The 22288-nt window shown below is 43.1% G+C and overlaps 1 protein-coding gene across 1 annotated transcript; it reads left to right on the top strand.

The window, feature by feature from the left end:
- The first annotated feature begins 7298 nt into the window (after positions 1–7298).
- On the top strand, positions 7299–21300 carry rnmt (RNA (guanine-7-) methyltransferase). The gene is made up of 11 exons (XM_078268217.1): positions 7299–7361; positions 8499–8677; positions 10742–10871; positions 13565–13690; positions 14209–14324; positions 15141–15322; positions 18045–18209; positions 20123–20240; positions 20528–20629; positions 20729–20762; positions 21133–21300. Exons 2-11 carry the CDS (start codon positions 8507–8509, stop codon positions 21168–21170), a joined length of 1182 nt encoding a protein of 393 aa, XP_078124343.1. The 5' UTR covers positions 7299–7361; positions 8499–8506; the 3' UTR covers positions 21171–21300.
- Positions 21301–22288: the final 988 nt, after the last annotated feature.

Here is a 22288-nt window from a genome sequence, read left to right as displayed (position 1 = left end):
TGGATCCTGCTGCAGTGTATTCAAGGTTCAGGGGGAAGAACAAGAGAAAACCTTTTTGCCATGCTGTGTACGAACCAATGGGACGTAGCTCTGTAAGAACCGATGGGACGTAGCTGTGTAGGAACCTATGGGACATAGCTGTGTAAGTACCTATGGGACATAGCTGTGTAGGAACAGATGGGACGTAGCTGTGTACAAACCTATGGGACGTAGCTGTGTAGGAACCTATGGGACATAGCTGTATAAGTACCTATGGGACATAGCTGTGTAGGAACAGATGGGACGTAGCTGTGTACAAACCTATGGGACGTAGCTGTGTAGGAACAGATGGGATGTAGCTGTGTAGGAACCTATGGGACGTAGCTGTGTAGGAACAGATGGGATGTAGCTGTGTAGGAACCTATGGGACGTAGCTGTGTAGGAACAGATGGGACGTAGCTGTGTAGGAACCTATGGGACGTAGCTGTGCAGGAACAGATGGGACATAGCTGTGTAGGAACCTATGGGACGTAGCTGTGTACAAACCTATGGGACGTAGCTCTGTATGAACCTATGGGACGTAGCTGTGTAGGAACAGATGGGACATAGCTGTGTAGGAACCTATGGGACGTAGCTCTGTATGAACCTATGGGACGTAGCTGTGTACAAACCTATGAGACGTAGCTGTGTAGGAACAGATGGGACGTAGCTGTGTAGAAACAGATGGGACGTAGCTGTGTAAGAACAGATGGGACGTAGCTGTGTAGGAACAGATGGGATGTAGCTGTGTAGGAACAGATGGGACGTAGCTGTGTAAGAACAGATGGGACGTAGCTGTGTAGGAACAGATGGGACATAGCTGTGTAGGAACAGATGGGACGTAGCTGTGTAAGAACAGATGGGACGTAGCTGTGTAGGAACCTATGGGACATAGCTGTGTAGGAACAGATGGGACGTAGCTGTGTACAAACCTATGGGACGTAGCTGTGTAGGAACAGATGGGACGTAGCTGTGTAGGAACCTATGGGACGTAGCTGTGTAGGAACCTATGGGACGTAGCTGTGTAAGAACAGATGGGACGTAAAAGAAATAAAGTGCTGGGAGTGTAGGCTGTGACTGCGGAGCTGCATATTTTTCTGTTCAGTGAAACTTTCCTAAGAAATAAATCTTCCCCACAACAACTTTATCAGAAGAAAATCAACAGTAAGAGACATTTCTAAATGGATTCAACAGCTTTGAAGAAAATAATAAACAATGAAGTACTTCTCCTGACTTTTAAGAAAGGTTCTGACTTGTTTTGTGTCCTTTGGGGAGTTTCCTGACGTCCTCTCGGTTCAGGGAATCCCCGTCAAACAGACAGAGAGTCCGAACATTAGCAGCCGGTCGAGTTACAGCAGAACACCAGAGCCTTCAGACGATTGCTCTGATAGAAGAACAATCAGAGCAGAACCACAGACAGACAGAGCCACACAGGTTTTAATTGAGCTGGTGGACACAAGGAGACGACAAGCTGTCGGACTGATTGTTATATTGTATTATATTATCAGGACACAGTTAGGGCCATAGATATAAAACACTAACCCTGTTTTATATCTATGTAAAGGACAAGCAGACGGCTCACCATTAAATAAACTTCTTCACAAAATGATTTATATTTATGTATATATATATATATATATATATATATATATGTATATAACATATTTTCTTTTAAAGCAATCTTATTTTGGGGGTAATTGATTCTCTTTCTTGTAAAGAGTAAAGTGACAATCATCAGGTAGTATTGAAAACAGTTGAGTTTTTCTACTTTATTTGATCATAACCTTTCTTATATTGTCCTGAAATCCCCTAAATGCCGGGATTAGTAAATAAGTGGTGAGATCAGTTTCACCCCACTGTTAAGGGTTGCTATAGTTACGGAGAGCAAGATTTTCCCAGACATGATGTAATAGTATTGCATTAAGAGTATGTATATATACATAAAACAAGACGTAATCAGATTACCGTATCGGTACACAGCTGAGCGCTCCCTCTCTACTGTCTCGCTTGACCATATAATGTTACCGTGCTTTCGGGCGGTCATTGAGGCTCCGTCTAAAACTCTGCCATTTCAACCAGCTGTTTGTAAAATAAACAAATAAAATGGATTTTGGCTCATTTTATTCCTATAGTTTATAGCTGACTTTACCAGCTGACTTCTCTATTGGCTGTTGAAACAGGAGATGTCTCTTACGTTCTAAAACCAGCCTCTGGAGACTCGACCAGCTGACTTCTCTATTGGCTGTTGAAACAGGAGACGTCTCTTACGTTCTATAACCAGCCTCTGGAGACTCCATCAGCTGACTTCTCTATTGGCTGTTGAAACAGGAGACGTCTCTTACGTTCTAAAACCAGCCTCTGGAGACTCCACCAGCTGACTTCTCTATTGGCTGTTGAAACAGGAGACATCTCTTACGTTCTAAAACCAGCCTCTGCAACTTGAACAGTTGAGATGCAGCAAAAGCATCAGCTGGTTTGTGTCGAGCTGAGACGGACTAGCTCAGACCACTGCAACTTTTCCCTGCAATGTTCTAAAAAGGTTTTGTCTTGTAGCGAATCTTTGGTCTGAATTGGTATTAAAACAAGATGATTAAATCTTTATTGACTCACACATAGTCAACGGCAGCTTCATCATTCCCTTCTTACCTTTCACATAAAACCATAACGTAACTTAACACATCACGGATAATTGTTGGAGACAATGACATGGCTGGATACCTAGCTTGTCTTGTTATTTAACATACTGTCACATTATATTTACTGATTGCCAACAGTACACAATGTTATTGACTTTGAATCTAAGGCCAGTCCTATTTACTGGAGCAGTGAACAATGTTTGCATTGCATAAGATCCTTATTATAGGATGGGAATGATTGTTCCAGGTATTAGTCAAACCCTCATGTTTACGAGGACACAGAAATAGACGACATAAGCAGGTTAATGCCCTTCTAGGAGTCCATTAACAGGAATTAATGGACTCCGCTGAATGTGTGTGGGTGTGTGTCTGTGCATGTGTGTGAGGGGATCTCCTTGGACAGAAGTCATTCTACTTGCTTTTCCATTACTACCGAGCACACACACACACACACACACACACACACACACACACACACACACACACACACACACACACACACACACACACACACACACACACACACATGCACAGACACACTGATAATGGCAGTGGTATTTGGGAATCAAAGCCTCGTCTGTCTGGAAGTTTCTGTGTAAACGGAGAGGCGGCTGAACGGCTGAAGAAGCTTTTTAAAGCAGCGCTGCTTCATTCAGCTCACACTGCAGCTTTGAAACTCTGTAAGGTCAGATTTACATGTTTATAGAGCTTCCATCCATTAATCAGTCCTCCATCCTTTCATGCATCCATCCCTCTGTCCTCTGTCTGTCCGAGGGCGTCCCCCAGGAGGGAATACACTTCTTTATACCTGAAACTATCTCTATATGAAAATATACATGTCTTTGTACCTGAAACTATCTCTATATAATATAATATATACATGTCTTTATATCAGATATTATCTCTATTTAATATAATATATACATGTCTTTATACCTGAGACTATCTCTATATAATATAATATATACATGACTTTATACCTGATACTATCTCTATGTAATATAATATATACATGGCCATGTGTAAGACGGGTCAGGTGAGACTACTGTGTCTGCTTTCATCAACAGGTCGGCAAGTAGCACTCTAAAAATACTGCTTAGCCTGAGTGGGTAGCATGCTAGCTGGTAGCATCACGTTAACTGTACTACTATGCTTAGCTCGTAGCTGGTAGCTCCAGCTGGACGTGCTTCGTGATATTTTAATTCAGCTTTACACAACGTGCATATGCTTTAGACTTGTCTACGAGCCGTCCGGGAGTTTAGGAAAATAAAAAACTCCATTCAGAGTTATTGCTGCTGTGTTTCTCCATCATCCTGCAGCCTGCAGCAGCAGGATGTGTTAGGAGGAAGTGGCAGCTTGATGAGAAGTAACGGTGCTGCAAAGGGTCAAAATAGTAGCTGTTAGGCCCCACGCCAAGCCCAGTGAGGTGGAAATACATTAATAAATGGTGGCATGCGATTAATGGGATTAAAAAAACATTAATGCGGCATGCGATTAACGCGTTAATGCTGACAGCCCTAATCTCTATAAAATATAATACATACATGTCTTTATATCTGATACTATCTCTATATAATATAATACATACATATCTTTATATCTGATACTATTTCTATATAATATATACATGTCTTTATACCTGATACTATCTCTATATAATATAATATATATATGTCTTTATACCTGATACTATCTCTATATGATATAATATATACATGTCTTTATACCTGATACTATCTCTATATAATATATACATGTCTTTATATCTGATACTATTTCTATATAATACATACATGTCTTTATATCTGATACTATCTCTATATAATATAATATATACATGTCTTTATACCTGATACTATCTCTATATGATATAATATATACATGTCTTTATATCTGATACTATCTCTATATAATATATACATGTCTTTATACCTGATACTATCTCTATATGATATAATATATACATGTCTTTATATCGGATACTATTTCTATATAATATAATATATATATGTCTTTATACCTGATACTATCTCTATATAATATAATATATACATGTCTTTATACCTGATACTATCTCTATATAATATAATATATACATGTCTTTATACCTGATACTATCTCTATATAATATAATATATACATGTCTTTATACCTGATACTATCTCTATATGATATATACATGTCTTTATACCTGATACTATCTCTATATGATATATACATGTCTTTATACCTGATACTATCTCTATATGATATATACATGTCTTTATATCTGATACTATCTCTATATAATATAATATATACATGTCTTTATATCTGATACTATCTCTATATAATATAATATATACATGTCTTTATACCTGATACTATCTCTATATGATATATACATGTCTTTATACCTGATACTATCTCTATATAATATAATATATACATGTTTTATACCTGATACTATCTCTATATGATATAATATATACATGTCTTTATATCTGATACTATCTCTATATGATATAATATATACATGTCTTTATATCTGATACTATCTCTATATGATATAATATATACATGTCTTTATATCTGATACTATCTCTATATGATATAATATATACATGTCTTTATACAGACAGACAGACAGACAGACAGATAGACAGGGTTAAACTTTACTGTAACTGGTTGATTACTAACAGATGGTGAGACTTCTGGAGGAAACAGCTGACTCATGATGCTCTGTACCTGGCTCACAGTCATCTGTTCTCAGGTAACTCAACCACCAACTACCGCTGATACATGCCATGCAGAGCTCCATGCAGAGCTCCATGCAGAGCACCATGCAGAGCACCATGTAGCGCTCCATGCAGAGCTCCATGTAGAGCACCATGCAGAGCACCATGCAGAGCTCCATGCAGAGCACCATGCAGAGCTCCATGTAGAGCTCCATGCAGAGCACCATGCAGAGCTCCATGCAGAGCTCCATGCAGAGCTCCATGCAGCGCTCCATGTAGAGCTCCATGCAGAGCACCATGCAGAGCTCCATGCAGAGCTCCATGCAGAGCACCATGCAGCGCTCCATGCAGAGCTCCATGCAGAGCTCCATGCAGAGCTCCATGCAGCGCTCCATGTAGAGCTCCATGCAGAGCACCATGCAGAGCTCCATGTAGAGCTCCATGCAGAGCTCCATGCAGAGCTCCATGCAGAGCACCATGCAGAGTACCATGCAGAGCTCCATGCAGAGCTCCATGCAGAGCACCATGCAGAGTTCCATGCAGAGCACCATGCAGAGCTCCATGCAGAGCACCATGCAGAGTACCATGCAGAGCTCCATGCAGAGCACCGTAGTCAGCATCACTGTGCTCGGCCAGCAACCGGTGCTCGGCCAGCAACCGGTACTTGCCGTCATGGAACCAGCCGGTGGTCTCCTAGTTTTGTAGGATATCTTACATTTTGGTGTGCACACATTTTGGTACGGTATTATACAGAACCGTTCATGAGATGATGATGAAGTGATGAAGATCTGACTGACTAGTTAAACATTAAAGCTGCTTCTTATTCACAGAGCGATGAGTCGCTGCAGACAAAGACGCGTCCTCTTCTTCTCATTAACCGGAGGAATGCTGAATCAGTTTCATGAATTCCTCTGGTGGAAACTGATCTTTATGAAGGTGAGACTGCAAGCGCCAGTGCTGTACGGCGGCGTGCCGGAGCGTCTGCCAGCAGAGTAATAAGTCTCATCGCTCAGATATCCATCAGCGGGACGAATTACAGAAATACCAGACAGGATCAGAGAGTATGAAACTGATCCAGGATCAGCTGATAGAGACATGTCTGCATCAACAACAGCAACACTAACCATCAGACAGACACAGACACTGTCACTTTACCTTTATATTAGACCTTAACCATTCACTTTATATTAGACCTTAACCATTCACTTCATGGGGTTAGGGTTATTATTATTATTATTATTATTATTATTCCCCCTGTGGATGCAGGTTTTCATCCTCGACTCGTGATCACTGGAAACGTTCTCCACACATTAAACTTCTGTAGCCAGAATATAAAATAAAGATGTTAGAGAACATTTAAAACTGAGTTTATTTCATCAGACACATTAAATATTATCTGCTCAATTAGAATAAACATTTAAATGACATTAGATTTAATAGTAAAAACAAACAAAAGAAATATATGGATCTCCACTTCATGTAGTTTCTACAGACTCCTGAGGATTAGGGTTAGGGGTTCATTTAATAAAATGATTTATTAAAGATGTGTTAAAGCTTTACAGTTTTAAATCAGAAACTAAAATGAAACCGAATTAAAGAGGACATTTTGGTAACTAAAGTTCCTTAATTATAAGTGTTTTATATGTTTTTAGGTTTTCAAATCAACCAAGAAAAATTAAATTAAACGATTTCTTAACCGACTTTGGTGTCTCATAAGATATGGTGTCCCAGCTAAAACAGTTCCTACAGAGTATCTATTCCTAGTCTGATAACAAGATTAAAACTATAATCTGTAATCGATATGTTGATCAGATCGGTTCAGAACCAAACGTTGCATCATCTCTTCGGGTTAAAATAAAACATTTACCCATAGATATGTGTTTATATGTCTATGTGTTTATGGTTCCGGCTTATTTCTGCTGGGACGCTGAAATGTGACGCACGCACTACCGGAAGTTGCCCACAGCGCACGCGTCTCGTCTGCAGAGAGGTGAGTATATTTCGGGTTTCTTGTTTGTTTTATAATAATATATATTATATCCGGACAGCAGAAGACTTTACCTGTTAGTTTAATATCCGCGGACACGTTTATACTCAAGCCACGCTTCCGGTTTCACTGTTTTCATTGAAAGTCAGGAGATGCTAGCCTGTTACAGCTAACAGCTAACAGTTAACAGCAGGACTGTTGTTGTTTCTCCTGATGCTAAGGTTAGCTAACAGCTAACAGCTAACAGCAGGACTGTTTCTCCTGACAGTTAACAGCAGGATTTAGTCAGCAGCCAAACGGCCTGATGGTTAAACAGGTCACATGTTACCAGTCACTAGATTAGGGTGGTTGTCTGTCTGTCTGTCTGTCTGTCTGTCTGTCTGTCTGTCTGTCTGTCTGTCGTTATTCTCTGAGACATCAGTAACTATCTGACAGGTCATTATTCTCTGAGACATCAGTAAATATCTGACAGGTCATTATTCTCTGAGACATCAGTAACTATCTGACTGTTATTCTCTGAGACATCAGTAACTATCTGACTGTTATTCTCTGAGACATCAGTAACTATCTGACTGTTATTCTCTGAGACATCAGTAACTATCTGACAGGTCATTATTCTCTGAGACATCAGTAACTATCTGACTGTTATTCTCTGAGACATCAGTAAATATCTGACTGTTATTCTCTGAGACATCAGTAACTATCTGACAGGTCATTATTCTCTGAGACATCAGTAACTATCTGACTGTTATTCTCTGAGACATCAGTAACTATCTGACCGTTATTCTCTGAGACATCAGTAACTATCTGACAGGTCGTTATTCTCTGAGACATCAGTAACTATCTGACATTTGGAAAAAACAAAGTTTATCAGTTTGAACATTAAATATCTTGTCTTTGTAGTGTATTCAATTAAATTTAGGTTGGAAAGGATTTGCAAATCATTGTATTCTGTTTTTATTTACATTTTACACAACGTCCCAACTTGATCGGGGTTTGTAATCTTGTTTAGTTTGAATGCCTGTTAGCTGGTTTAGCTATAGCTCGCTACGGGGTTCATTCAGTCTGGTGTGAGACTGATATGCTGTTAGACAGTTAGCATTACTTCTGCTCAGTTATGTTTCTCTGTGTGTGTTTCAGAGTGAAGTATGGAACTTCAGACAGAAACGCAGAAGGAGGAAGATGGAGAGAGACGGAGGGAAGAAGGAGAGAGACGGAGGGAGGAAGACAGAAAGAGACGGAGGGATGAAGATGGAGGGCAGAAGTTGGGGAAGAGGAGAGCTGAGGAAGACGAAGACTCACCCAACAAGAAGCTTCAGGTGATTATTTTATATATATACAGTACTGTGCAAAAGTCTTAGGCAGGTGTAAAAAAAATGCTGTAAACTAAGAATGCTTTCAAAAATATAAATACATTTTTATTTTAATCAATTTACCAAATGCAAAGTGAGCAACAAAAAGAAACATCTAAATCCCATCAATATTTGGTGTCACTACCCTTCAAACCAGCATCAATTCTTATAGGTACTTACAACAAGTCAGGGATTTAGTAGGATTGTAGTCAGGTGTATGATCAACCAGTTATAGTATATAGGTAGTTATACTGCATCAGCAAGGTCTCTCCCAGACAAATATTTCAAAGCAGACTGGTGTTTCAAGATGTGCTGCTCAAGCTCTTTTGAAAAAGCACAAAGAAACGGGCAACGTTGAGGATTGTAGACGCAGTGGTCGGCCAAGGAAACTTAGTGCAGCAGATGAAAAACACATCAAGCTTATTGCCCTTCGAAATCGGAAGATGTCCAGCAGTGCCATCAGCTCAGAACTGGTAGAAACCAGTGGGACCCAGGTACACCCATCTACTGTCTGGAGAAGATGTCCAGCAGGGTCATCAGCTCAGAACTGGTAGAAACCAGTGGGACCCAGGTACACCCATCTACTGTCCGGAGAAGATGTCCAGCAGGGTCATCAGCTCAGAACTGGTAGAAACCAGTGGGACCCAGGTACACCCATCTACTGCCTGGAGAAGATGTCCAGCAGTGCCATCAGCTCAGAACTGGTAGAAACCAGTGGGACCCAGGTACACCCATTTACTGTCTGGAGAAGATGTCCAGCAGTGCCATCAGCTCAGAACTGGTAGAAACCAGTGGGACCCAGGTACACCCATCTACTGTCTGGAGAAGATGTCCAGCAGGGTCATCAGCTCAGAACTGGTAGAAACCAGTGGGACCCAGGTACACCCATCTACTGTCTGGAGAAGATGTCCAGCAGGGTCATCAGCTCAGAACTGGTAGAAACTAGTGGGACCCAGGTACACCCATCTACTGTCTGGAGAAGTCGAGCCAGAAGTGGTCTTCATGGAAGAGTTGCAGCCAAAAAGCCATACGTCCAACATTGTAACAAGGCCAAGCTACTCACCTATGCACGAAAACATAGGAACTGGGGTGCAGAAAAATGGCAGCAGGTGCTCTGGACTGATGAGTCAAAATTTGAAATATTTGGCTGTAGCAGAAGGCAGGTTGTTGGCCGAAGGGCTGGAGAGCGGTACAATAATGAGTGTCTGCAGGTAACAGTGAAGCATGGTGGAGGCTCCTTACAAGTTTGGGGCTGCATTTCTGCAAATGGAGTTGGAGATTTGGTCAGGATTAATGGTGTCCTCAACGCTGAGAAATACAGGCAGACACTTATCCATCATGCAATACCATCAGGGAGGCGTATGATTGGCCCCAAATTTATTCTGCAGCAGGACAACGAGCCCAAACATACAGCCAAGGTCATTAAGAATCTTCAGTGTAAAGAAGAACCAGAAGTCCTGGAAGTGATGGCATGGCCCCCACAGAGCCCTGGTCTCAGCATCATGGAGTCTGTCTGGGAGAACATGAAGAGACAGAAGGATTTGAGAAGATCTGTGGTTAGTTCTCCAAGATGTTTGGAACAACCTACCAGCCGAGTTCCTTCTATAAAACTGTGTGCAAGTGTACCTAGAAGCCTGCTTGTTTAACTTATTTTAGAGAATGTGTGACGTGCACATACAACACCAAAACAAATTCCTTGTAAGTGTAAAAAACGTACTTGGTAATAAAGCTTTTCTGATTCTGAAGAATTGATGCTCTCTTCAAGTCAAAGGGTGCCACCAAATATTGATTTGATTTAGATTTCTCTTCTGTTCATTCACTGCATTTTGTTAATTGATGAAAATAAACTATTAACACTTCCATTTTTGAAAGCATTCTTATATATATATATATATATATATATATATATATCTCTATCTACCAGATGTTGGACCACAGCATGAAGGTGGCCAGTCACTACAACAGTCTACAGGAAGGTTAGGGTTATTAATGGTATATATTTATGTATATATATATTTATATATCTACCAGATGTTGGACCACAGTGTGAAAGTGGCCAGTCACTACAACAGTCTACAGGAAGTTGGTCTGGCAGCGAGAAGTCGAAGCAGAATCTTCTTCATGAGGAACTTCAACAACTGGCTGAAGAGCGTCCTGATCGGTAATATATTAATATACTCTCATTAATATTAATTATATATCATATATTATCAGATAAATCATATATATTATCATATATATATAATCATCATATATTAATACAGTTATCAGATAAAGTTTATTAATATATCACAAACGGTAGGTAAATGTTAATGGACTTTTCTAGTCTTAACAACTACTCAAAGTGCTTTACAGAGTACAGGAACCATTCACAAACATTCAGACTATAGTCTCTTTCTGACCAAGTAGTTAGTGGAACGTAGTTCTAGGAGCAGTCCACTTCTAAACACTTCTACTAACTACTCGCCCCCAAAAATGTTTTTTCCCATTTGCATTCACACTGGCAAAGTGGCCATAGGAACTGACCTTTTGTTATTATAATCACAGCCATCTAACCCCCACTATGAGGAAAAGGGACCCTGCCCTGAAGTAGAAGCTGAAAGACTTACAGGAACTGTGGTCAGAGGAACTTAATAATCCCCAAATTGGTCCAGTCAGAACAGGAGAAAAAAAAGGGTTCTAGCATACCTGCAAACTAGTCGCTTTTCGGCGAAAATCGCCGTTTTGAATGAGTAAATGTCATCCACGTGAATCGTGTAGATCGGAAGAGTTTTTATTTGGGGGGGTTCCGAGACCCGGTGCTAATACGGCAACGACCGTTCTCTGCCAGACCGAATAGCAACGCGGATTTCGGTGCCTTATTAGGTGCCACTTAAATGCCTACGCTTCTCTCTGATGCTCCGAAAATGGACATTAGAGGGAGCTGAAACATCGCCGTGCGGGACGCTAGTCAACACTACACCTGACAGCAGCTAACGTTAGCTAGCAGCTGGAGTAAACGGTTAAAATGCTGACAGCTAAACGGTGTAAACGGTGGAATGATGTGTCACCTTTTTCAGCTCTTTGGAGTTTGCAGGTATGTCCTAGGAACGGTATGTCCTAGGAACGGTATGTCCTAGGAACTGCAAAAATCCCTCTGGTCGGAAAGCGGCTACTGTGGCCGAGGCCGCCGTACGAGGTGCCACCTGCTCATCAGATTAACATTCACACACATGAAATATGCAAATGGCTGCTAGTCGTGTTAGCACACCAAGCTATGTGTTTCTGTCTTTAGAAGATCACCATTACCAATGTGTATTGTGTTTGAGGCATCAGCATCCTATATTGTCCAGGGATTACCCTTAATCGTAAATGAACTGTTTTATATTGCCACTGCCAGCATGTACTAGAGAGGCCCATTGCTGCTTTTCTGAAAGTGAGCAGGTCCTTTTCTTTCTGAGGGGCCCCTTTCAAAAATGTGTAAAAAGCTGAAACTGGAACAGACAGAGGGGAGTGGTCAGTGTCCTGGCAGGTTCCCTTCCTCCCTTTTTATTGTTAAGTCTTCCAAAAGCAGCCACCCGGCGCTCTGTGTGTTCCCCTTTCCAGCGTATTGCTTTCAGTCCGGGGTTGGTGGGGTTCAGCTTCTCAGCAGGACAGCCACAGCTCTGGATATCGACCGTCCTGAAACCTGACAGCGCCACCTCTCGGTTCAACAAGAGTGCAAAGGTGCGCTCCACGCTGGTGCAGGTACTCTGAAAGAGAAGGACAGTCCTGCTTGATTTTTAAGACCTTGTGTATGCATAATCAGTTTCACACACAAGTGGTTCAGATCCCATCTGAGGGAGTAGGTGGCCTGTGGGCTGCTCCCTCAGATGGATTGAGCGCTCTCGCCTCTATTTCTCCCCCAGCTCAGTGCTTGGCAAGGCTGCCTGCCCAAAGCAAAGTTTGTGCATGGGCCTGCTTCTTAACGTCATGGAGTTATGGCTACGCAAACCCGCAGACATTATATCTTTCTACACCACCTGGCTCGTGTAAAGAGAAAACAGGTGACTGCACCATCTCGGCAGGGGACGGGCTTGCCACCATCTACATCAGGGATGCAGTCATTGCACTCATAGGCAGCGAGTGCTCAGGATCCTCAGTCATCTCAGCGCTTGGCTGATTTGTGCGGTCTCGGAATAGCAATGCCGCTGTCATGTGGATCTGTTCTTCGAGCACATTCAGAGCCTGGCCCTTTGCTTGAAAACTGAGCTCCAGCCTTCCCAGGTATCAACACTCCTGGGCATTGTTCTGGATCCAAGGAGGGCCAACATAGCAAAGGAGTGCGTTAGGACCAGCTGGTCTTGACAGACGCGCCCCAGACAAGTTGGGGTTGATGGCCGTTGGGAACAGCCTCTGGGTGAGGCTGTTGACCTAGCACTTCCCCAGTCCCTGCCCAGACTGTGAGGTCATCACATCATTATCAGGATCAACAGCACAGTGGTGGCAGCCTATGTGCAAACTGGTAAACAAGCTTTAGCTGTGGGCACATCTCCTTTCCTGCTCCCTCAGAGTGGTGCATGGACCTGCCCCTTCCCAGCAGGGCTCATGCTGGCGGCTTGGCCCCTTACAAGGCCGGCCTCCTGGCTTTGGGCTTGCCAGAGCTGGTGGTGAGGATGATGCAAGAGGCCCGTGGCCCTTCCAAAAACTAGGGCGGCCCACTCGTAAACAACAGCTGTTGGGAGGGTTAATGCCACTAGCTCCCTACTCAGCGACAGGATGGCCCAGGACATCCTGGCCAATCACACGGAGTATGGAACTGTGTGGAGAGATAGTCTAGATATAGAGAGAACCAAGGTTACCCTGTAACTGAACGTTTGTTTGTGTGATTGACAGGTGAGATCCTGGAGCAGGTGCGGGGGGCGGGGCCTCAGCAGGTGTCTGTGTTGGACCTCGGCTGTGGGAAAGGAGGAGACCTGCTGAAGTGGAGGAGAGGAGGAATCAACCACCTGGTCTGTGCAGGTAATCGGTTATTATCACACACGGAATCTTATGTGGAGTTTAATTTCAGATATTAAACAAAATAAAACTCAAACAGAAAAACAGTCTGCTAAATTCTGCAGATTTTATTCTGACTCACCGCTCTGTTGGGTCCATTGTTACATCACGACAAGGCTGTTCCAGCTTTAGTTACTAGTTACTAGTTACTTTAGTTACTCCGCTACATTCATCTGTTCCAGCTTTAGTTACTAGTTACTTTAGTTACTCCGCTACATTCATCTGTTCCAGCTTTAGTTACTAGTTACTTTAGTTACTCCGCTACATTCATCTGTTCCAGCTTTAGTTACTAGTTACTTTAGTTACTCCGCTACATTCATCTGTTCCAGCTTTAGTTACTAGTTACTTTAGTTACTAGTTACTTTACACATTAAGATTTCTGCACACAAAAGACACGTAGTTTATATAATCTGAGCAGACTTTACGTTAATGAATGAATGAATGATTGATTGATTGAATGAATGATGTGTTAATGTCTGCAGATATCGCTGGAGTGTCGGTGGAGCAGTGTCAGTCTCGCTACGAAGACATGAAGAAGAAAAGTCACGCAAACGAGAAAATCTTCAGCGCTCAGTTTATCAACGCCGACTGCACCAAGGTAGAAATACACCATCTAGATCAGTTACCGAGGTAGAAATACACCATCTAGATCAGTTACCGAGGTAGAAATACACCATCTAGATCAGACTAGTAGAAATACATCTAGAACAGTTACCGAGGTAGAAATACACCATCTAGATCAGTTACCGAGGTAGAAATACACCATCTAGATCAGACTAGTAGAAATACATCTAGAACAGTGCCACGAGGTAGAAATGACAGACCATCTAGACTGCAGACTCACAGAAGTACACGTCTAGATCAGCATCTGATCAGTCAGAGGTAGAAATACATCTAGAACAGTTACCGAGGTAGAAATACACCATCTAGATCAGACTAGTAGAAATACACCATCTAGATCAGTTACCGAGGTAGAAATACACCATCTAGATCAGACTAGTAGAAATACACCATCTAGAACAGTTACGGAGGTAGAAATACACCATCTAGATCAGACTAGTGGAAATACACCATCTAGATCAGTTACCGAGGTAGAAATACACCATCTAGATCAGACTAGTAGAAATACACCATCTAGAACAGTTACTGAGGTAGAAATACACCATCTAGATCAGACTAGTGGAAATACACCATCTAGATCAGACTAGTAGAAATACATCATCTAGATCAGAAGGTAGAAATACACCATCTAGATCAGAAGGTAGAAATACACCATCTAGATCAGACTAGAAACACAACATCTAATAGGTATGGTATAGGGATAGTTGACTGGTAGGAACACATCTGACTCATTGTTTAGAGACGTTAACCGAGACTCTGACTCGTTAACTGAGACCCTGATTCGTGTTTTCAGGAGGTTTTGGCGGAGAAGCTGGCCGACCCCGACCAGATGTTTGACATCTGCAGCTGCCAGTTTGTTTACCATTACTCGTTTGAGAGCGAGCAGAAGGCTGACATGATGCTGAGGAACGCCTGCGAGCGTCTGAAACCCGGAGGCTTCTTCATCGGGACGACGCCGGACGCCTTCGAACTCGTGTAAGAACAAAGATTTAAAGATTTAAAGACTTATCTACAACGCCGCGCTGCGTTTCCTCACAGGAAGTTCAGTGTCTGATGGTGTTTTTATACGCCAAAATAATCACGAGTTTAATACTGTCTCATTGGGCTGGGACGATATGCTTTGGTCCAGATTTGACTTTCCCGATACATGAGTGTCGATTGGATTTGTTGTTTTGATTTTCATTCATTGTGATTCTAGAGGTATTGAGATTCGATAGTTTTGAGGATTTTCTTTTCCTTCTTTAACAAAAACAGAAGTAGAATAAAATACTTCTAGAGACAATATATCATGAGAAGTTTCTAGAACTGATTGTTTTCTAAGAAGAATGACATCACGTCAGTCTGACATTTGTCATTCAGTGTGCGTGCCGATGTGATGCAATAGCAGCAATCGGCATAATGACTATTATCCCCCATTATTATTCTGTCCCGTCACGGAGCGTTGCCAACACATGCACAGAAATACATCAAAACGTGTGTAATGATCAGGAATGGTGTGCTATGACTTTTCTAAGAGATTTGCCGTGCGGTTTTCACGAAATCGGCAAAAAACTGCATTGATATATTGAAATTGATATTTTTGACCTGTCAAACATACAGTCTCCCCCTCCCTCCTCCGCTCCTTCACACTTTAGGAACACGTACTGCCACAGGACGAGGCTCTGGTGCACCTTTGATAGTCTTTGATACTGTGACAGATATCATGACACCCTGCTGAACACACTTTGCAATGGTGGTGTGTGTTGTGTAAGAAATGTGAGGACAATAGCTGTCCATACATACATTTTGATTTAAAATAAATATATGAGAGTGTGTGGATGGTATAGCAAAGTAAAAATACATTTGCATCTGCTGCTCCTCACTCAGTCAGTTGGAGCCCCACTCCGAGTCTGTACATTATATCCCAAACATGAAAGATGTGGAATATCTTAAAGTTTGAATAGAGTTTCTCGAAAATTCAGAATAACCAAACATAAACTCCTCCTCCGATCATGGAGAGTTTTTACTGTAGGCCGTGTCAAACGGCAGATTTGTTAGCCAGTGTTATTCGGATGTGCACCAAGTACTAGGCACACTGTCAACATTTCTTGCGGAATTTGCTTTTGTATTATCACCTTCAGAAAATATCCAGGGTTAAAGGATGTCTCAGCAGGATGTGGGAAAACTTGTCCATGCTTTTGTCTTCAGTAGACTTGACTACTGTAACGGTGTCTTTACAGGACTCCCTAAAATATCACTCGGACAGCTGCAGCTGGTTGAGAACGCTGCTGCTCGAGTCCTCACTAAGACCAAGAGACTGGATCACATCACTCCAGTTCTCAAGTCTTTACACTGGCTTCCTCTCCCTCAGAGAATTGATTTTAAAAGACTTTAAAACTTTTATTCTCTTATTTTATCTGCTTTTATATTTTTAATTGTTTTGACGTTCTTTAATGAAATGTGCTATCCAGATAAAGCTGCCTTGCCTTGTAAAGAAGAACGTAACATGGATTTAACGCCTCTCCTTCCTCTCCTCTCTCTCCTTCCTCTCCTCTCTCTCCTTCCTCTCCTCTCTCTCCTTCCTCTCTCTCCTTCCTCTCTACTCCTTCCTCTCCTCTCTCTCCTTCCTCTCTCTCCTTCCTCTCTCTCCTTCCTCTCCTCTCTCTCCTTCCTCTCCACTCTCTCCTTCCTCTCTCTCCTTCCTCTCCTCTCTCTCCTTCCTCTCCTCTCTCTCCTTCCTCTCTCTCTCCTTCCTCTCCTCTCTCTCCTTCCTCTCTCTCCTTCCTCTCCTCTCTCTCCTTCCTCTCTCTCTCCTTCCTCTCTCTCCTTCCTCTCTCTCCTTCCTCTCCACTCTCTCCTTCCTCTCTCTCCTTCCTCTCCTCTCTCTCCTTCCTCTCCTCTCTCTCCTTCCTCTCTCTCCTTCCTCTCCTCTCTCCTTCCCTCTCCTCCCTCTCCTTCCTCTCCTCTCTCCTTCCTCTCTCTCCTTCCTCTCTCTCTCCTTCCTCTCCTCTCTCTCCTTCCTCTCCGCTCTCTCCTTCCTCTCCTTTCTCTCGCCTTCCTCTTCTTCCTCTCCTCTCTCTCCTTCCTCTCCCTCCTTCCTCTCTTCTCTCTCCTTCCTCTCCGCTCTCTCCTTCCTCTCCGCTCTCTCCTTCCCTCTCCTTTCCTCGCCTTCCTCTCTCTCTCCTCTCTCTCTCTCCTTCCTCTCCCTCCTTCCTCTCCCTCTCTCCTTCCTCTCTTCTCTCTCCTCTCCTCTCCTCTCTCTCTCCTTCCTCTCGCTCTCTCCTTCCTCTCCGCTCTCTCCTTCCTCTCTGCTCTCTCCTTCCTCTCTGCTCTCTCCTCTCTCTCCTCTCCTCTCTCTCCTTTCTCTCTCCTTCCTCTCTTCTCTCTCCTTCCTCTCCGCTCTCTCCTTCCTCTCCGCTCTCTCCTTCCTCTCTCTCCTTCCTCTCCGCTCTCTCCTTCCTCTCTCTCCTTCCTCTCTCTCCTTCCTCTCCTCTCTCTCCTTCCTCTCCGCTCTCTCCTTCCTCTCTCTCCTTCCTCTCTCTCCTTCCTCACTCTCCTTCCTCACCTCTCTCTCCTTGCTCCTTCCTCTCCTTTCTCCTCTCTCTCCTTCCTCTCCTCTCTCTCCTTCCTCTCCGCTCTCTCCTTCCTCTTCTCTCCTCTCCTTCCTCTCCTCTCTCTCCTTCCTCCTCCTCCTCCTCTTCCTCCTCTCCCTCCTCAGTAAACGTTTGGAGGCGTCAGACTCTCTGTCGTTTGGTAACGAGGTTTTTAAGGTGTCCTTCCAGTCCAAAGGTTTCTATCCTCTGTTTGGATGTCAGTATCACTTCAGCCTGGAGGACGTGGTCAACGTCCCAGAGTCCCTCGTCTACTTCCCTCTCTTTGAACAGTAAGACCTGTCTGTCTCTCCCTGTCTGTCTGTCTCTGTTCATATCTCTGTCTGTCTAATTCAATTTCAATTTTATTTATAGTATCAAATCATAACAAGAGTTATCTCAGGACACTCTACAGATAGAGAAGGTCTAGACCACACTCTATCATTTACAGAGACCCAACAATTCCAGTAATTCCCCCAAGAGCAAACATTCAGTGCGACAGTGGCGAGGAAAAACTCCCTTTAGGAAAAGACCTGGGACAGACCCAGGCTCTTGGTGGGCGGTGTCTGACGGTGCTGGTTTGGGGGGTGATGAACAGTGGCAATAATAGTCACAATAAAGATAATGGAACAGTGACTACAAATGGTAGTCGTAGTAGTTCATGTCATAGCAGGGTACTGCAGGGCGTTACAGGATGTAGCGTGGCACAGCAGAGCATAGCAGGATGTAGCGTGGCACAGCAGAGCATAGCAGGACGCAGCAGAGCAGAGCATAGCAGGACGTAGCAGAGCATAGCAGGATGTAGCAGGACACAGCAGAGCATAGCAGGACGTAGCAGGACGCAGCAGGGCACCGCAGAGCGTAGCAGGATGTAGCAGGACCACGGCGACAGCTGGGCGAAAAAAAACATAAGGTATGATTTTTATGTAAACTCCCCAGAGCTAGGTTAGTAATAAGCATTTCTGGGACAAGGATGCACACAAATGGAAACAATTGGAAAGAGAGAGGAGAGAGCAGCTCAGTGTGTCAAAGGAAGGAAGGAAGTCCCCCAGCAGTCTAGAACTATAACAGCATAACTAAGAGAGACAGACCCAATCCCAAAGTCTGGACTCACAGACTTTGGTGCACGTTCTTGCGAAATTCGTAAGGGCTTAGTATTGTCCCAATGTCGAATTTCAAAGGGCGTGAGGGTTTGAGTACACACTTACCAAGCCCTTTCTGTGAGTCTGCATCAATGCAGACTTCACCAAAGGGAATTACCCACAGTTCAAAGCGTTGTGACGTTTACCGCGGAGACCGCGGGGAAATCCAGAAATTACAATGGTGGACAACAGCACGACACATTACATGTCATTTAGCTGACGCGTTTATCCAAAGCGACTTACAATTGCTATATATATATCAGAGGTCGCAGAGGTTGAAGCAACTAGGGGTTAAGGGCCTTGCTCAGGGACACATTGGTTGATGTATCGCAGTGGGAATCAAACCCGCGTCTCCCACACCAAAGGCACGGGTCATATCCACTGCACCATCACCGACACACGACCACTGAATACAGACCAGCCTGTTGTCCAGCTTGGAAAACAAGAGTTTGAAACGTGGAATCAGGCAGCCGTCTCCTGGGCCTCGGCCGTGTGGAAAGCAACTAACTTGAAATGAAAATTCCCAAACCGGCAAGTGTCAACAACATCTTTGTTATTAAACGTCGCCAAGGTAACGTGATCTCGTGAAGTGCTGTCCCAATCCCATTTCTACCTGTCTGAGCCCATGTGGCCTCACACACTCACTCACTTAGCACCTGAGATCAGTTCAGTCTGAGAGTCCTCATGGCTCACTTTGGGATTGGGCCACAGGTTAGGGAGAGGAGCCTGGTCGGGCTAGAACTCTCCCCAACCGGATCGGGCTGTACTGGCCTGCCTCCCTCTACTCTTATAGAGTATATATACTACTAGACTTATATATATTATATTATTGATTATATGGTAGATGAATGTGACGACTATGAAGAGCAGCAGGTGGGCCGGGCTAGTCAGACGCTGCAACTCTTCACTCCCTAACTATAAGCTTTATCAAAGAGGAGGGTTTTCAGTTCATTCTTAAATGTGGTGACGGTGTCTCTGTCTGACTCTGTGTCTCTGTTCATGTCTCTGTGTCTCTGATTGACTCTCTCTGTCTCTGATTGGCTCTCTCTGTCTCTGTCTTCCAGCATGGCGAAGCGTTACAACATGCGTCTGGTGGTGAAGCAGAGATTCTCTGAGTTCTTTGAAGAGAAAGTGAAGAAGGAGCATCATCGCAGCCTCATGATGAAGATGATGGCTCTGGAGGTAAAACTCTTCATCATTAGTAATAGTTATCAATCAATCAGTTATAAAGATTGTCTGTGGAGTCAGTGAGGCTTTGGTTCTGAGTTACTGTAACATTAAGCTCAATATGATGTAACCAGATAAACTGTGTACATGTAGTATATAATGTGTGTAGTATATAATGTAGTATATAATGTGTTCGTATGGTGTTTATAATGTGTGTAGTATGTAATGTGTGTAGTATATAACGTGTATAGTATGGTGTTTTTACTGTGTAGTTTCAATGTGTTTCCCTGTTGTATTTCCAGCCGTTTCCCGGCGAGGACAGCGGTCGCCAGGCAACAGACAGCAGAGCTGAGTACAGTCATGCTAAAGAGCACAGCGGCAGAGCCGGAGTCAAACTACCACTGGTGGGTCCCAGTCTGATACAGGTTCTGGTTCTGTCTATTACATCTGTTGGATGGGTTCTGGTTCTGGTTCTGACTAAAGGTTCTGTTTGTGGGTTTCAGGGAACTCTGAGCAGATCTGAGTGGGAAGCAGCCAGTAAGTTTCTTTAATCTCACTTCTTTCATATTTATTTATTCTTCACGCTAACTTTGTTACATTGAAAATGCCTGAGACGTTAATGATCTGTCTCTCTCTCTCTCTCTGTCCTGTCTCTCTCTGTCCTGTCTCTCTCTCTCTCTCTCTCTCTGTCTCTCTCTCTCGCTGGCTGTCTCTCTGTCCTCTCTCTCTCTCTCCTGTCTCTCTCTCTCTCTCTCTCTCTCTCTCTGTCCTCTCTCTCTCTGTCCTGTCTCTCTCTCTCTGTCTCTCTCTCTCTGTCCTGTCTCTCTCTCTCTCTCTCTCTCTCTCTCTCTCTCTCTCTCTGTCCTGTCTCTCTCTCTGTCCTGTCTCTCTGTCCTGTCTCTCTCAGGTATCTACCTGGTGTTCGTCTTTCAGAAGATGTCCTGATGTTGAACCTGAACCCGTCTTCTGCATTATGTTTGTACAATGTTAACTTTTTTCTTTTCAAGTCATTGTTTTGATAAAGTATGAACTGTTGGTTTGTTGTCAGAATAAATAAAAAGTAAATGTAAACTCAGTTCTTGTGTCATTTCTGTGTCTCGTAAGAACAATATTCATCCCGATAATTTCATTTCAAGCTGAGTTATGAAACTGACCCTGAGGGGAGATGTGTGGCTATTACCAGATCCATGACACAAAATAAATGTCTTATATCTATAGTATTATATCTAAAGATTAGATTTGATGAAGCTTCTTATATTTAATATATATATATATATATATATATATATATATATATATATATATATATATATATATATATATACATATATATATATATCTTAAATATAATAGTAACACAAGATGGAATATGGCTCAAAGAAAGCAACAGTCCGACAGGCCAAAGAGAAGCTTCATCAAATCTAATCTTTGCTCCCGAATTTCAAAACAGACTCTAATGGCGTCTCGTTCAGAATATGATCTCATATTGGACTAAATAGTTCACTGTAACGTGTTTCTGGAAACATGTGAAGAGAGAAACAGGCCGTGCAGCTGCTGAATCTGTCTTCATTTCAGATCAACAAAGGTCAGTTTATCAGATCTTCATCAGAGTTTGAGAGACGCCGAGCCGACCGCTCCTCAGGTGGAACGCTGCTGCTGCTGCTGCAGGTCACGTGTAGAGATGTCAGGTGGGAGAGATGAGGAAGACTGTAGAGATGGTAAATGGGAGAGATGAGGAAGACTGTAGAGATGTCAGGTGGGAGAGATGAGGAAGACTGTAGAGATGGTAAATGGGAGAGATGAGGAAGACTGTAGAGATGGTAAATGGGAGAGATGAGGAAGACTGTAGAGATGGTAAATGGGAGAGATGAGGAAGACTGTAGAGATGTCAGGTGGGAGAGATGAGGAAGACTGTAGAGATGTCAGGTGGGAGAGATGAGGAAGGCTGTAGAGATGTCAGGTGGGAGAGATGAGGAAGACTGTAGAGATGTCAGGTGGGAGAGATGAGGAAGACTGTAGAGATGGTAAATGGGAGAGATGAGGAAGACTGTAGAGATGGTAAA

Source organism: Sander vitreus, chromosome 14, assembly GCF_031162955.1.
Source record: "Sander vitreus isolate 19-12246 chromosome 14, sanVit1, whole genome shotgun sequence".
NCBI lineage: Eukaryota > Metazoa > Chordata > Actinopteri > Perciformes > Percidae > Sander > Sander vitreus.
The sequence above is the reverse complement of the archived record's forward strand: the minus strand, read 5'-3'. Positions and strand labels throughout refer to the sequence as shown.